The sequence below is a fragment of the Cololabis saira genome, chromosome 7 (genome assembly GCF_033807715.1).
Source record: "Cololabis saira isolate AMF1-May2022 chromosome 7, fColSai1.1, whole genome shotgun sequence".
Lineage (NCBI taxonomy): Eukaryota > Metazoa > Chordata > Actinopteri > Beloniformes > Belonidae > Cololabis > Cololabis saira.
This window is the reverse complement of record NC_084593.1, coordinates 32844433-32861038: the sequence shown is the minus strand read 5'-3', so window position 1 is coordinate 32861038 and position 16606 is coordinate 32844433. Positions and strand designations below refer to the sequence as shown.

Below are 16606 nucleotides of genomic sequence, written 5' to 3'. Positions count from 1 at the left end.
AAGGAAGCAAACATCCTTGTCTCTTGCTCATTACTCCACAACAAATATGCAGATGTGCTAACACTGGAAGAGCTTAAAAGAACAAAACAACGATATTCCAGTATCACACTTAGCAATTGCTTTATGGTTCAAATCTGTGAAATATACTGTATTTATTTGCCATTAACATGTATATAGTAGAAACATTTTGAACTTTTTTAATTCTTCAGATATACATTGTTTTTGATTTATTCTTTTGCAGGTTGAAGGTGGAAAAGAGAAGAAGGCCAAGTATCACACCTACCAGTGGGCGGCTCTGGTCCTGGCTCTGGTCCTCCTGGTTTTGGCTCTCTGCGTTTTCGGACTGAGGTATCTGTGGGGCCCCAGTCTGGGGAAGGTAAGACTAAGTGTCACCACAGCACTCGCCTGTGATTTGCCTTATTGCTACTGTGTGTGGTAAATATGGGCTTAATGGCAGACAGATGAAAGACACCATGAGTTTCCACATCTGCAAATCATACAGGTTACATCAAAGAAAAGAGAAATGAGAAGGGAAATGGATGAAGAGACAGGAAAAAAAAGAGGAAGTCTCTGCACTTTTATTGTATTCCAGCAGATTCAAGCATATGTGGGCTATGGAGGTGAATTCTTAACTCAGACCACAGACTATTTTTTTGTACTGCTGCAGATGCTGGACTGCTGCACGTATTTACCTTCTGCTCAGACTGTAAACATCCTTTCACAATAACCCATCCTGATAACTAAAAGCTGACACTAATTGCTGTAGAGCGGAGTGGCTGCAGAAGGACTGAACCTCTTGGCACTGTAATTGGAATAAACTCTTGTCCTGGCTATTCATCTTGTAAAATCAAATCCAATCACACTTGATGGAGAACATTTTCACTTTCACCAGATTTCTCCCAAAGGGCCATGAAAAAAAAGCTAATTTACCCAAGCTAGGAGGAAAAATGCATCAATAATTTTACATCCACAAATTGGATGCTCTATATGTTCCAAGCTGGGATCAGAAAGAGAGAAAAAGATTAAACTGAAATGATGCTTTAAAATGAGCACATACTGTATATTTCTAGTCTGAATTCATGAAGGTACTTGCATGCACTATAAATGCCACAAGGTGAGCAGAGGGGGAGAGTAGTGTGCTGGAAGTCACTAGCTGTTATACTAAGATCTTTGTTATAGCTAATAAACATTAATTCAGAACACTTTCAGCCATTACTCATCTGCTTCTGCTCTAAGTGAAGCACAAATTTCAATAGCAGAGTCCCTTCTAAGCTCAGGTTGACAAAGGGTCATCTACACTTCCTGTATAGATAGTATTGTCCACGTGCTCTCCTTTCAACAAAGATATGAATCACCTTTGAGCCATCTCCTTTGTCCTTGTTAAATATTTCATGCCGGAGGCAGAGCAGTCATTATTTCCACTTTAATAAGCTGTGATCATTCTCACGTGGCTGGAAATGTGTTGATGGCAGAGGTTGCCCAGGCGATGAATATCAGACTTGCGGACCCTGGGTTTTGTTTTAATGGGGCCTTGAGGGGGACATTCATTGCCTAGCTTCCATATCAGGGAATGAGATGAAGCCACTTCAAAAGAGAGTCGCCAACATGTCCAACAGCAAGTAACCCCCCTCAAATTTAGTAAAACTTAGGTGTACGTCCTTGCTGAGGCCAATAATGTGAAGGCAAAAGATGGATTGATGGATTGATTAGTTCCCCTGCATGAAAGTAGCAGCCTGTACCCTGTTTGATGAGAGGGTGGGAGATGCTACACAGCAGGACACTGTTTGATTCCCCAACTATTCCTGAGCTGCAATGTTTACTTCTAGTGTGTGTTTGTAAGTGTTAGAAGGGGCAGTGTTTTGTAACCAAAACTCATCTTAAGCATAGAACTTCTAAGAGAATCTCCAAACAAGTTAAATAAGTTTTGATGCAGCAGATACATACATGTATGCTGTTTGTTGCCATGGCTCCCAGAGTTAAATTTCTTCCTTCATCTCCATGCTGCTAGGAAACATGTTCAAATTAAAATGGGCGACTGAGTCAGTGTATTCAGATGCTAAAGAGTAGTTTCAAGCATTACCCCAAAAAAGCCCTCATGTGGGCGATATTTAAAGCAACACTAATCATGACTTCTAAGGATGTTAAAGTTTCTAGGGCATTGCTCAGCATCTAAACTCTGGAATATTTGCACTGAAACCGAGTCTATTAGCTGAAATAATGAATAATGTACCTGTAAATATTTGTGAAAGGTTGTCTGATAAATCTGACACATATTGGCTGTTTTCATACACATTGAGAAATAGGTGCAGACTTTCTGAGCAGTTGGTTGAGCACACATGCACTTTCACAGCAGGCGATTCTCCACATGAGGCGCATTCTCATAACTGAAGTAGAAACTATCTGGAGAGGTAGCAGGGTGGATGGCAGAGGAGCTGGAACGTGATTCTAAAACTACACCGTGGACGTTTCTTTCACTATTTCACTTCAAGATAAATCTTCCTACTTATCCATAATGAATACTGCTTATATGTGTTGATATTAATCAACACAATATTAATTAAGGACATCTCACCTGTGTTAAAGACAAATGGCTGCAAAGCTACAACCCATGATAATAGCGAGCTGGGTTAGTATGGAAAATGCAAAAGGAGAAAAAAAGGGCCCTTAAATGTATTTTGACTTTGTATTTGTCTTTGAGATAGTGTAAAAACCAAGACATAGGATGCCTTTTCTTAGCATCATTTAATTTGTCAATAAACATTAATTGTCATGTTTTAAGTCTGCTACATATCCCAAAAGAAGTCAGTGCTGGGGCAATTGAGCCCAAGTAAGGGTGGGGAAATAAAGAAAGAAAATACTGAAGTTATTCCAAACAAGTGAAGTCAACAGGTGACTGTTATAATGATTTGGTACAAAAGCAGAATCCATGAAAAAGATTAGTCTTTAAAGAGCAAAGATGGGTAGAGGATCTACTACTACCAATACTGTCCTTTAGCAGACGCTTTTATCTAAAGCCACTTACATCTGAGAGAACAACACAAGCAAGAAATCACATAGGAAGGTACAGCATGGATAAGTAGTGATAAGAAAGGATCTTCCCTTTGTCAATAAATGGGTGGAGTAAAAAAAAACAATGACAATGTTTAGAAAAAATGTTCCCCAAAGAAACATTTAAGATGACTTGCTTTTTCATTCTTTCAAATTACATTATAGGGTAAGAAGGTCAAAGAATCTGACTAAATTTCAAGCTGCAAGCGGAGATTGGACAACCATGATATCTGACCCCTCTGATGTTGCTGCATAGCTGATCTAATATCATGAGCAAGATATTATTTTGGGAGATGTTTTAATAGATTTACACCAACTTTCCCTGGTAGTACTTTTAAGCACTACTAGGTACTTTAAAACGTTTTACTGTACAAAAAAAGAAGTATGTCAGCCTTGTCCAGAGACTGATCTGGGATCTGGGATGGACCCTCATTCAGTGGTAATGTATATTGTGATAATTTCTTTCACTACCTTTTTTGAAAAAAATTGGCACCCTGTGATCTGGACCATCCAGCAATACGTTCATAAGCCCGATCAGTCTGCAAGGGTGTGGCCTTTTACCAACATCCCCCAAACAGACCATTTCATCTCCTTTAATTGCAGCACTACAGAGACATGTTGATCAAAATACCAGTGATATAGTGCCGCAGCTGTTTTGTTTCTTTTTTTTCTTCATATTTAAAATTCTGGTTTGTGACAGCCAATTTTAGAGGGATGGGTGCTACTTGACAAGAGGGTATCAAGTGGCACCTTCTTCTGCAAGGTGTACGTCTTCTGAGATCAGTGTTACAGCTTTGCACTACCAGCTTCAAAGGAAAAGCAAATGTAGCATGACATGAAGATGGGTGGAGGAAAAGAGGGAGAGACTTCATAATTCTGTGCAGAGCTGCGTCTATGATGTCACAGAACCCTGCAAATCAGAACAGTGCAATCAATGACATTTTGTCTTAGATCTTTCCCCAAAGGAAGTGAAACTGTGGTATTGTGCAAACATTTTTGATTCTTTAGTCAACTTAGAAACCAAAACACCTGCTCACAAGCCACAGAAAATATGATTTTTCTCAGAATGTCAATTTAATGCTAATAAAGTCCAGAGAGATTTTTTGAGAAATATATCCTTCCTTCAAGATGATGCCTTTTTCAGGGACATACATTCTTTTTTCAACAGGGAGATGAGACGTGACACTCTGCACATATTTCAAAGGCATGACTGACGAGGAAGAGGGTACAGGAACTGGCCTGGCTATCTGCAGTCCTTGCCTGTCCCAAAAGGATAATGTGTGAAGGAATTTAACAGAAAGGAATCAAGTCAATGACGACCTTGCACTGCTGCAGATCTAAAGATTTGTTTGCCGGAAGAATGAGACAAGGCGAGAAATGAAACCTTTAACCGCTTGCTTAATGGCAGAACCTCGTTCAAGTGCTGTGAGAAAAAAGTCAAATATATCTGCACATTTTTTTTTCTCTGATTTGCTTCATTCATCCTCTGCACTAGTGGACAAATAACATAAAGCATTCAACATCAGAGCAGCACGTTTTCTTTCTCAAAATGACCAAACCAGGGCAAAAAGGAGAGAAGATAATGGGAATTTCCAAACAAGGAAAGCATTTCCCCAGATGAATCCGAGTGCTGCTCCATGTCTGAATGCTGTTTTCTCAAAATAATTAGAGAAACCTCATTTGTTTGGGAGGATAATCGCAGCAAACAACATCTGGTTGTCAAGTTTCCAGAAAAAGTTTATAAAGCACACATTTGTGTGGACGGAATATACAGCATTTTAAAATCTGAAGAAGTAAAGTTTTTAAGACGTATAGAAAAAGTCAGTGACATTCAGAAGTTTTGATGGGAAAAAAAAAAATCTTGCTGTGGTCTACTTTGATTTTTGAAATCTATTCTGACAGTTTCCTCCAGCTGTTTAGACAGATTTCGCAAGTGAGAAATGCAAATTAGAATCATTTTCTTTTCACAGAAACATTCTCAATCAAGAACCGCCTCAAAACAAAATGTCATTTTTTATTCTTTTTAATGAAATGCTCATTTTGATTTTAATACAATGAAAAGGGTACTCACTTTTGAGTTGGAAAATGTATGCAAATGATATAAACTGAAACTGTCATATCTGATCATTCGCAACTTTATCAAGCACATAAAGCTTTTACAATGCTGGCAGAATTTTTCCCTTAAAACAGTTACAACATTTGTTCTCTGTAGGAATTAGTTTTAAGCTCTCAAGCAAACTCGGTATGTGCTCAGATCTGTTACACTCTCGACAGTTTCAGCTCTGCATATAATCTTATTAAAATAAATTATGAAAAAGTACTGTCACATACACACACACACACACACACACACACACACACGCGCATATACAGACATGTACTAAATATATAAAATTACAGTGGGATTTGACCTTAGTGTTGTAATTAGAAGACAGTCATGAACACTGTTATTGCAGATCAAGAAAGCAACATGACCACACGTACCCCGCTCTGTATAAATCACTACAAAAAAAAGCAATTTGCTCTGGATTGTTTTCCAGTATGACATGATAACCGCCTGGGAACTTCTTTTAATTACCTGCAAACATATGTTGCTACACAGGCTTGGGGATGATGCTGTAATTTCAGAGAGAGAGAGAGAGAGAGAGAGAGAGAGAGAGAGAGAGAGAGAGAGAGAGAGAGAGAGAGAGAGAGAACAAAGGGCGTGGTTGAGCTTGCAGGCATGGCATTTTTTTCTTCCTTTTTTTACCTTGTCTGCATATATATTAATGGTTAACCATGCTGGTAAGAACCTAAAGCATATATATGTGCATTTTTATATAGAATATATATGATATATTCTTAAATATGTCACATATATTTATTGTATTAATATATATATATATATATATATATATATATATATACACAACGCATCTGCAAATCTGCAAGAGAGGGACCCAATCAGAGCTAAGCTAGGCTACCGCGACTATCTGACCCCCAAAACTGCGGAGCGAGCATGCAGGTGAACAAGCAGATGTGTATGTCTGTGTAGCTGTGTGTGTGTGTGTGTGCGTGCGTGCGTGCGTGCGTGCGTGCGTGCGTGCGTGCGTGCTTGCGTGCTTGCGTGCAACTGTTCGATGCTCCACCTGAAGTGTATCTATAGTGGGGGAGAGGGGGCAACCCCGCCACCCAAGGGACCAGAGGCCGACAAGGAAGAACCCAGAACCCAGGCCATCAGCAACCCCACGGAGGGCGAGAAGAGGGCGGGAGGAAACCCACCGCTAGCGAGGCCGAGGCCCCCCCCCCCCCCCAGCGGCAGCCGAGGGGACCCGTGGGCGGGCCCCCGACGACCACGGGAAGAGGCAGCCAGGGAACCCACGGCGGCGGACCGGGACCCAGGCAAACCCCGTCCACCAGGCCCGGGCCGGACATGCGGCCAGGAGGCCCACACCCCCCAGGCCAACGACCCCCATCCGGCGAGGGGCTGGCATGCCCGGAGAGACAGAGCTGCCCCGGCCGCCGACGCGGGCAGGCGCACCCGCCCCCACGAAAGCGGCCCTCCAGGACCAAAGGAGCGCCCGCCGCATGGGCAGCGGGGGGGACCTGAGACGGGCCCGGAGAGAGGGAACCCTCCAACAGGGCGACACCCGCGCGGGCCCGACAACGGAGGGCTCGGACCCAGGCATGGTGGCCCAAAATCTGTGCTCCCACTCTCACCTACAAAGACAAGGACACCCATTCACGCACCGTTTCCCCCTCCCCGGGGGGGTTCAGCACCGCCAGGTAGCCCCCCAGGCCGTACGGCGAGCCCCGCCAGGACCTGGGCACCGCAACCAGCCCGCCCCAGGCCGACGAAGGAACGCAGGTGATGTGGCCCCCCCTCCCGCCCCTGGGGTTGAGTGCCTGTGGCTAATGCAATAAAAACAGGGAGGGGGAGGTCAGGGTATCATATTTGACAATGACCTCCCCCTCCAAGACGCTAAGTATCCTTTTTAAGTGTATGTCTATTAAATGTTGAGTGTGCAGTGTTTAAGATGTTATTAAAATCATGGGGCGGGGAGTACCGGGGCACACGGGACAGTGTCCCCCACGCCCCGGACCCCCCGACCCCTCGAACCTATGTGCGTGTAAATCGTGTAGGGGGGGCAGGAGGGGGAGCAGAGGCCGAAGCCAGGAGGCAGGTAGGCGCCCACGCTCCCCCACCGGCCTTCCAGGTCGACGGGCCAGGGCCCCACCGCACCCCAAGGAGCGGCCCCGGCGCCGCCAGAGCCTCCAGTCGGAGGGGGAAATTGCACAACATCCTTCCATTCACACTGACGACAGATAACATAGACACCTGGGAATGACTCCCCCCCATGGCATTTTTATGCATCAACAAGCTTTGTGCGTTTCAACGTGCAGATTGGACCCCTCTACTTTTGGATTACAGTAAATTTCTGTTTACTATGTGCTCATTATTGTTCTGGGCCACAAGTCTCAGTGGACGATTCTGCTTCTTTGTAAATTAATCCTCTCTTATTGCCAGTTCACATCAGCAACTCTGTTAAAATGAAATCTGGCTGGTGAATCAAAGAGAAAAAAAACTAAAATAATTTCCCTTAATGAAATAATTTGTGAGCTTTATTCCGTGTATATAGTCGAGGATGTGTGCTGTATGTATGTCTGTAGCACAGAGCATTTAAAACTCAAATTTTAATATTTCATGACCACATTAGATTTTCCATATTTATAGCATTTCTAATTCATGAACCACTTTGAGTGAGATTATCTACAAACCAGCAGTCATGCACAGTTATTGTGAACCTGTAGATGATGTAAACCAGTTTTTCTTGGGGAACCTTGAATTGCTCACAGGTGCTGTTGCTCTGTAAGGCAAAGCTGCCTGAGATATTCATGAATGTCAAACCCGAGGAAAGTGCTCCATTATTCAAGCTGAAATTGCATTGCTCTCCTTGATGCTTTCCCCCCTTTGGTCCCAAGGCAGCTGCAGAGTTGTCGCTCCTGATGGCCTCTTGAAGGCCTCACTGTCAGGACCGGCGTCTTTAATGAACACCGCTGCGGCGGCTGCTTTTCCACCGGTCACAGGTGTACGGCTTTCCAAGGCCGAGTCCGCCTTTGTTTATTTATTGCTTGTAGGCTGTGTATACCCAACAGTCCCCTTCGTGTCCAGATGTCAACATGCAACAGGGGAGGAAGACACAAGATACGACTGCGATATAATCCCACCTCCCTGTCATGCAGGCCTTTTCTTTGGTCTTCTGCAGGAATAAAACAAGAAAATCCTCACTTTTTAACACTCAGGACTGTCAGGACTGGGTTTATTTTCCCAGTCTGGTGTGTGGATATTATTATTCTGAGGAACGAACGGACCTTATCTAAACAGCTGGACCTTGCGGGAGGCTTGGCCCTCAGTCTGTAATCTTTTCTGAATTTACTTGTCAGGTTCATTCATTCATTAGCAAGCCAATGTCCACCGGTGTTTCTCCCTGGCTGTTAAATTAGGCCAACACCGGCTCCCTCCTAAGATGATGCATTATGCCTTCTATGCAGGGAACAGTCAGCAGGTGGAAAGAATTGCAGTCTGGGAACAACAAAAGAGAGTCGTTTTAAATTGTTGCCAGTGAAGTGCCTGAAGTCAGAAAGCTTCATTGCGGCTGTGGCACATTGCCTTTATCCGGAATGGTGACTGCTACAGAAATTATATTGACACGCAGCATTTCAGTCTACGCGATTTTGTTTCTTGAAGCTCCAATAATACATGTGTGGGAGAAAGCAGACTCTTAATTGCCAGTGCTTTATTTTGCCAATCCACCAGCAGCTCGTGTGGAGCATGTTGTATGTGCTGTGTGGTGGGTAAACAGACATAAATGCATGCCATTTCTTTTGTGCCCCCCCTCCCTGTCTCACCAGTGTGACTGCCAACTAAACTCTGTTCTGTTGTACAATTTAGAACGTGATGGAGCTTTCACATCCACTTTCCCTCTCCCAGTAAGCCTGCACCACTCACAGCCTCGACGTGCCCTCACAGTTGCAACGCCAAGGCAAAGCAGTGAACACTAAACTAGAAATATTGTTTTTTTGCCCCTCCTAACCTATGAGACTACAGATCAGAAATTTGGCCGTTTTATTGTTGCATATGCTAATGAATGATGATTTTAGATTAATCTCAGAAATGTCAGTGTGCTTCATTTTTATTTTTTGTCAGCAATTAAAAGGTTCCCCTGACTTTTTGTAAGTTTGTCCCATTAGTCACCCTGCTCAATATGTGAGGTGAGCAGCAGAATCTAAATGATCCCTGCAGTTCTCTGTCTGCTGCTGCATCTTTATGCTAAATAATCCTATTTGATAGCCTTTTATTTATTTATCTATTCATTTTCAAATGTGAGAATATGAGAGCTCGTGGCAGCTCTAAAAGTAAAAATAGTCACTCATTTTAATGACATACATCCAGATGCTTCAGACTCCTTTGAGCCAGACTCCTTTGTCTGGCAACTTAAAACAGTACCCTTGCAAAGACAAATCTCTTATCCAGTGAAATCAAGTGCTAATGTAGGAAAATAGTTGTTGACCAGGCAGCAAAGGCCCTTTTTCAGGGCTGTAAAGAAATATATTTTTATAATGAATGATTAATTTCCAAATGTTATAGAGCCTAATATAATAATAATAAAAAAAATGTGAACTGTAACAATGTAGAGTGGATATGTTGGAGAGAGTTTTATTCTCTTCTGAGGTGTAGAAAACAGAACTTAACGTGAAATTGGATGGAAATAAAGATGTGGAAACTAGAAAATGTAGTTTTTTTTTTGTAGTTTTGAAGATATCATGGCCAGTATGTGAGACTGACTCTGACTCTAAAATAATAGATGAATACATCCGCATCTTCTCACAATACATATTCAACACTTACACAGTGGGTACTCTAAGAAAAAACTTTTTTCTTTAACATTCCTCAGCAAGTAGGTTTTGATACTCAGCCTGAGTAGTCCTGACTTGCAAACGTTACCAATTTTTCTTGCCTAAAGCTGAACGAGGTGTGCAGTGAAATGGCAACGGGTGACCCACGACGGGCCAGACCAGGCTGCTCAAGGCAAAACGAGGCGAGTCTGTCAGGGGAGGCAAACCTGTGTCTCCAAAGTGATAGCAGTTTCAACAGCAGCTCATCACGGTTCATGACTGATGGTGCATGACATAAAATCCAGAGGCTACCGAGAGCGTGTGTAGAGGCTCCATCTACTGTGATAAAATGGGCAAAATGACTCTCTGGGAATGAGAGATGGTTATGTCTAGATTAATATAGAGTAGATTTCAAGTAATCTACTTAATTATAACTTTTATCTCCTACACAATAGTTTCAATTTCCAACAGCAATGATTCAGCACTCTGTCCTAACAATAGTTATGTTTAGACAATTCCAAATGCAACTCCAAAGCGGAGCGCTTGGTCGCATCTTCTAGGTCACATCACTTACCAAAAAGAGTCACATTCTCTTTTCTGCAGGAGTTGGCCCCCTTAGGCATGAAGTAGCACATGTAACACCCACTGCTCTTAAAATTGTGGACAGTGATTTCTGAGAAATCCCTCAGACATGAACGGCTCCATGTAGAGGGGGCTTGCCTTGCAACAGTTCCTTGAAGACATCCACATCTTTTTCAACTGAACATAATGACGGCTAGAGTGGTTTCAGAAAAAGCCAAAATTGAAGAGGTTTTCGACATATTGCCATGATTCTTGGAAAGATTTATAATAAAAGGAGAAAACGCAACAGTTTGGCGTAACATGAGTGAATGGAAGCAGTGATTTTGCTGTTGAGTTTCATCATAATTTTTTTTCTTTTTTTACAGTTTTGTGCCAAAAGTAAAATGGAAATGTGGCTACTAGTGAATCTTTTCAAGGACTACATTTAACACTTTAATGGCTGGCATATGAAATAACACACAAAAGAAAATATTTAAATGTTGATTATATATTGAAATCAAAAACACTTCAAATTTAATCATTTCTAAATAATAATTTATTTTATCACTATGAATACAATAGGTAAGTTAATGCAATTTTTGTAATCGTTTTTTATAATTATTTGGTAGGTATAAAACTTGTTTTTTTTCTTTCTTGATTATGGGGTGGTAAAAATGTCTCAGAAATACCTATTAAATTGCATTGCATGATGTATTGTAAGTTATTTAATGTAATCATCAATAGCAGCTAAACTAAAGACAAGACAACTCAAAAATACCTTGTTTTCAAATGATAAATTTCAATAACACTGGTTTGAAGATCCAGGGGGGCAAATTTATGCGGAAAGAAAACCTACATGTATCGTAAAAGATGAGCAGATCTTTGACTGTGAAGAAAAGTAAAACTGGAGAAGCTCATTAAGGAAATGTCTGACAAATCCAGAGGATGAAGGACTCAATCCTCCTCTCAAGTTCCCTGTCACCACATTCATTGTCACTGTGTCCCATCTTCTGTGGCTAAAAGCCCTGACAGTTTAAGCAAAGTTTAACATACATTTTTCATTTGTACAGCAGAAAGTAAAGAGAAAAACGTATGAAGAGATGCAGCTCTTGAACTTAAAAATATCTCTTGGATACATTTAAATTTGCAATTTCTGTCTAATTAGAGACATGTCAGAGGCTTACAATTTGTTTTTAAAGGTCATATATATAATGTTCGGGTGGCGTGTGAGGTTCTGTCTCAGTGCATGTTCTTCATTAAAGTACACACTAAATATCAAATAAAGTTAAATATAATTTAAACATGCAGGTCTATAATATAAGCGCATTAGCAATAGTGGATAACCTCATTACATACAGTCTTCCCTGTATTTCCATGTTGTTAGTTCCACTTTTATTCCAAAGCTGCGTACCCAAAAGTTAAGCGGTCATTTTTCGAGGACTCAGTTGCCCAAACAACCACTTAAAATGGAACAATTAGATTTTAAAGCATTAGATGCACTGAAGCATTTATGATTTTTCCTCTCAAGTGGATGGTTAGTTATCCAGCAATCATCACCACAAGTGTGATGGATGACAGCTGCTGCTCAGCTGCTATGTCTCATTTGCCTGGAGACTGTTCCTCACTCTCAGTGGATGGAGATGATGCTTGTCAAGTTTCCTGGTGGCAGCAGGACTGACCCGTTGACCTGCATGAGCAGTCAAAGCATGAATGGATGAGATGCAAAGTGACTAATTTAGGTTAAATATTGGCATAGGAGGATTTGGACTTCTTCTTCTCCTCATAGTCCGGAAATGTTGTTGTGTTCTTAGTGGCTGAGACTTCTTAAAGAGCAGCGTGTCCTCTGGGCTTTTGTCTCTTGCTGAGATAATGCGAGGCTCATTAGCCGTCTGCCTGGAACAAATAATAGCCTGGGTGAAATGTTGCAGGGTTTAATTAACAACAATGCAGTCGTACACTAAATATTAATATCCAAATTCATTCCCGCTGTGAAATAGATTTTCATGTTGTCTATCAGAGCTCGGGTATAAGCATCCAAACACATAAGCTCAAATGGGACTTTCTGACTTCACATCTCTAAATTGCATTGCTGTACAGTCATGTTAATGACATTACAAATTAATTGGTTGGTGCAGGAATTTCAACTAAAATCTTCATATTGCACAAGCTGCGGAGTCCTGACTTCAGGTGAACCTAGAGCCAGAACTCATTAATAATGGAAAGAATGTCCTGTCATTTAGACCTATGCACGGAAGATGAATCCAAATGTCACTGACGCTCTAGCAAGGAATTCAATCTTCTTCTTTCTTCAAAATTATTCTCCTGTGATCTCCAGGAGTATTACAGACCAGTGAACATTCAGAGTCAAGATACTGTTTAATAGCTGTGACATAGTAGCTTATAAATATTTGTAACCATTTCCCGCATCTTCTGAGAGTAAAGTATTGTCTAAATGCACTTTTTTTTTTCTGGCGACCTTTCACATTTATTCAACACAGGTCTCTTTACTCATACCTGCTTTGTAGCGTCACCAGCTCAGTTTGACTAAGGATAAATGTAAATGAAGGAAAAAGACTGCAATAATTAGTATAATTTAGATAAAATCTTTCATTCTGACTGGCACAGTGAGTAGGCGGTTTCAATCTCATTAGATCTAAATAGTGATGGAAGAGAAACACGAGAGAATGAGTGCGTATGAGACTAAACAAAAATAAATATTACAGTGTTGTAAAATTGATGTAAGTGTAAAATATTGGAAAGCTTCCTCTGTGCTACACCCTGAAAGGATTGTGATGAACCATCATGTTCATGTAAAAAAAGAAGAAAAAATTGATTCATTTTGTTTATGTTATCATTTTGCAAACCCTGATCGAAGAAGCTCACAGTAATGTTAAAGAGCCAAAGCCTGACCGGTCCATATGCAGAATGCAAGTCAAGGTATTGGGAATAATCAGCTTGATGGTCAAAGGAGAAAGAAAAGAAAAGTTTTTCCATCACACAATGTTTTCCTTTTCCTTTCCTAAAGGCACAGGCTTATTCCAAGATGACAATGCCAGGATTCATTGGGTTCAAATCACAAAAGGGCGGTTCAGGGAACATTTTCACACATGAGTTGGCCACCTTAACCCCAATAAGAATCTTTGGGATGTGCAACGGTGCAACTTTTCCACCATCAATGCGAAAGCCTTCCTAAAAGATGGGGCGCTTTAATAACTTAACACAACAACATCATGGTTCATGTGATACTCTAAGTGAAAGAGGAACAAAAGTTAATTTGGGGATGTGCGTTTTTGCATTTTTGTTTCGTTTATTTATTTTATTTTCCCCTTGTGATTGGAAAACACCAAAGCCATTTCACACAGGAAATTTTAGTCCAGACTTCCTGAACAGTTGCTGTTCACATCTGTACTTCACAGCAGATACATTTTCAAAGCTATTAACATTACAGAGTGGCATCTGGGTTGAACAGCATAAATGCTGCAGGCTGTGTGTTGCTGCATTCACATGCTGTGACACTCTCTGATCTTACCAGGTAGCTGACCGGGTTATCTCAACAAAAGTCAGCGGAGATTGTTGCAGACATTTTCCTGTTCACGTGCAGCCCCCTCCTTGACATCGCTGCAAAGCATCAGGGCGTGGTGCATGCCTACGATCAAATTCAGCTAAATTTAACAATCCAGAATGAGATTACTGAGGTCACGATTGCCACAACATTTATAATTGAGGCTACCATAAACATAACTCTTGGAGAAAGTACGCCGAGAAGTCTTAGTGGGTATGAAGGGATGAAAGAACAAAGTGAGAGGATGTAATTACAGAGCAACATGTAGCCGGTGAAACTGGACCGACCAAAATGCAGAACAGAGCAGGCAAAAGGAGACAAGAAAGCCAGATTTAAATCCAGCTTATGAAAAAATGGCAATTGAAATAAAAAATTAATTGCTTTCTTTCATTTTTGTTTTTGCTGCATCCATCCATCCATTTTCTATGCCCGTTTTATCCTTTGCAGGGTCACGGGGGTCTGCTGGAGCCTATCCCAGCTCATTTCAGGCGAGAGGCAGGGGTTCACCCCGGACAGGTTGCCAGTCTATCAAAGGCCCACATAGATACACAAAGAACCAGACACACTCATGGGCAATTTAGAATCATCAATGTACCTAGTATGCATGTTTTTGGAGTGTGGGAGGCCAGGGAGTCGAACCGGGAACCTTCTTGCTGTGAGGCAACAGCGCTAACCACTAAGCCACCGTGCTGCCCTGTTTTTGCTGCAAATGATGCAAAAAAATATGAAAAGCTATTCAAGGGCCACGAAGACAAAGGACCTAACTAAACACAGAATAGTAACAAAGATATAAATTAAAAAATTGAACATTGGGCAAACCCCAAAAAGATCAAAAGTTACAGTTAAAAGAAAGCAATCAAAACTGAAAAGTAAGACACAACGCTGTTTTCGTGGGGAGAATGAGGTGAATGAAAGAGCAACCCTAACCCCTAACCTGTCTAAAGGCCGGGAGACACCAACCCAACGGCCGACTGTCGGCAGAAAAGCAGTCGGGCTGAAAGTCGGTCAAAAAAATACTCCCGAACACACCAACCCGACGCAGACTAGAGCATACATATTCTGCGCGTGCGCAAGGTGTAATATGTTCCCATAACTGTAGGCAGCGCTAATCTGGGATGTCGCACAAAAACAAAGGTAAAAAAGAACAACCGAAATGACAGATCACTCGTCTCGAGTTCTGAACTATTTTCACACTGAAAGAAGTCAAGAAGGATCGAAAATAGGATGGCTAATAATGACAATATAATACAATCAAACACAAGCCAAATTCAAGCCGACATGATAATAGAGTATAGTTTAAAGTTTGTACCGTCACTGTTCAGCTAGTAAATTTACCATCGTCATTTCCGGTTAACTCTGATTCGCTAGTGAAGGGCTAGCACTCCACCAATTAGATTTTTTTTAATGATTTTGATATAGCTTATTTTTTGACAAATTGACTTGAATGTTTTATTTGAGATTTGCACAAATGTTTTGTTATTTGCACAACTGTCAACCTCAGTGGAAAAGTCTGCCTGTTACTGTCTACATTGTATTAATTGTACAGTGTATTTTAATTTAATTGTTATGCAGGAAAGGGATATTTGTTTTATTTTATTCAAGAAGCATTTTTATTCTATATATGCAGGCAGTTTATTTTTATTTCATTTGTTTTATACATTTTGATATTGTGCAGACCTCTGTTAATAAAGGAACCTGTGTGACATTTGGCACAAGGCTTTGTATTAAAACTGACTGTTTTTTTAAGGGTTTGCCTCAGAAAAAAATGAAGCTAACAGAGATGCTATGCTATAATGCTTTGGGGGGAACCCCAATTAAGGCACAGAAAAAATATCGAGATATATATCGAGTATCGCCATTTAGCTAGAAAATATCGAGATATGACTTTTGGTCCATATCGCCCAGCTCTACACCAACCCGACGCAGACTAGAGCATACATATTTCTGCACTGGCGCAAGGCGTACACCAGGGCGTACACCAAGGCGTACACCAACCCGACTTGCCCTCGCCCGAAGGCTGATTATCAGGTTGGTGTGTCCCGGCCTTAAGCTTGACCACGATTGTTCCATAATATTGAAATAAAATCTTGATCGTTACCTTTCTCTGGATCGGACCATAAATATCTCCATGCTTGTTTCCATCAAAGCGACATGGATAAATGATACATTCTGTCATTTAATTTTGAGCCCTGGTTATGTTCAACAAGACATCACATCTGATTTAAACTGTGGCATCATTTCAAAAACCTACTTCTGTCTTCAGGCTTTTACCAAACTGATTCTTAATCAAGTCCAGCTGTAAATGCAGCGCGTATCAATCTATATCTTTTAATCAAAAACCCTCCCTACAACCACCCCATTACACAAATGCAATAAACCAACTTGTGATTAATTAGTTGTCAGCTCTAATCATTGCAAAAACGATTCCATCAGCCTTGGAGTAAATGGTTTTCACTTTCCAATACTTGACCTGAACTGGACACGAATAGGTAATTAATGGAAGGGACACTGGCTACTTGTCAGTGCGGGGTGTTAAATGTAGCCCTTTTAAATGCTGTC

The 16606-nt window shown here is 41.2% G+C and overlaps 1 protein-coding gene across 1 annotated transcript in view; it reads left to right on the top strand.

The window, feature by feature from the left end:
- Positions 1-16606, top strand: part of tnmd (tenomodulin) — an 81205-nt gene that overhangs the window by 3667 nt on the left and 60932 nt on the right. The window contains exon 2 of the mRNA XM_061725695.1: positions 242-376. Coding sequence (XP_061581679.1) covers positions 242-376 — 135 coding nt within the window. The remainder of the gene's footprint in view (positions 1-241; positions 377-16606) is intronic.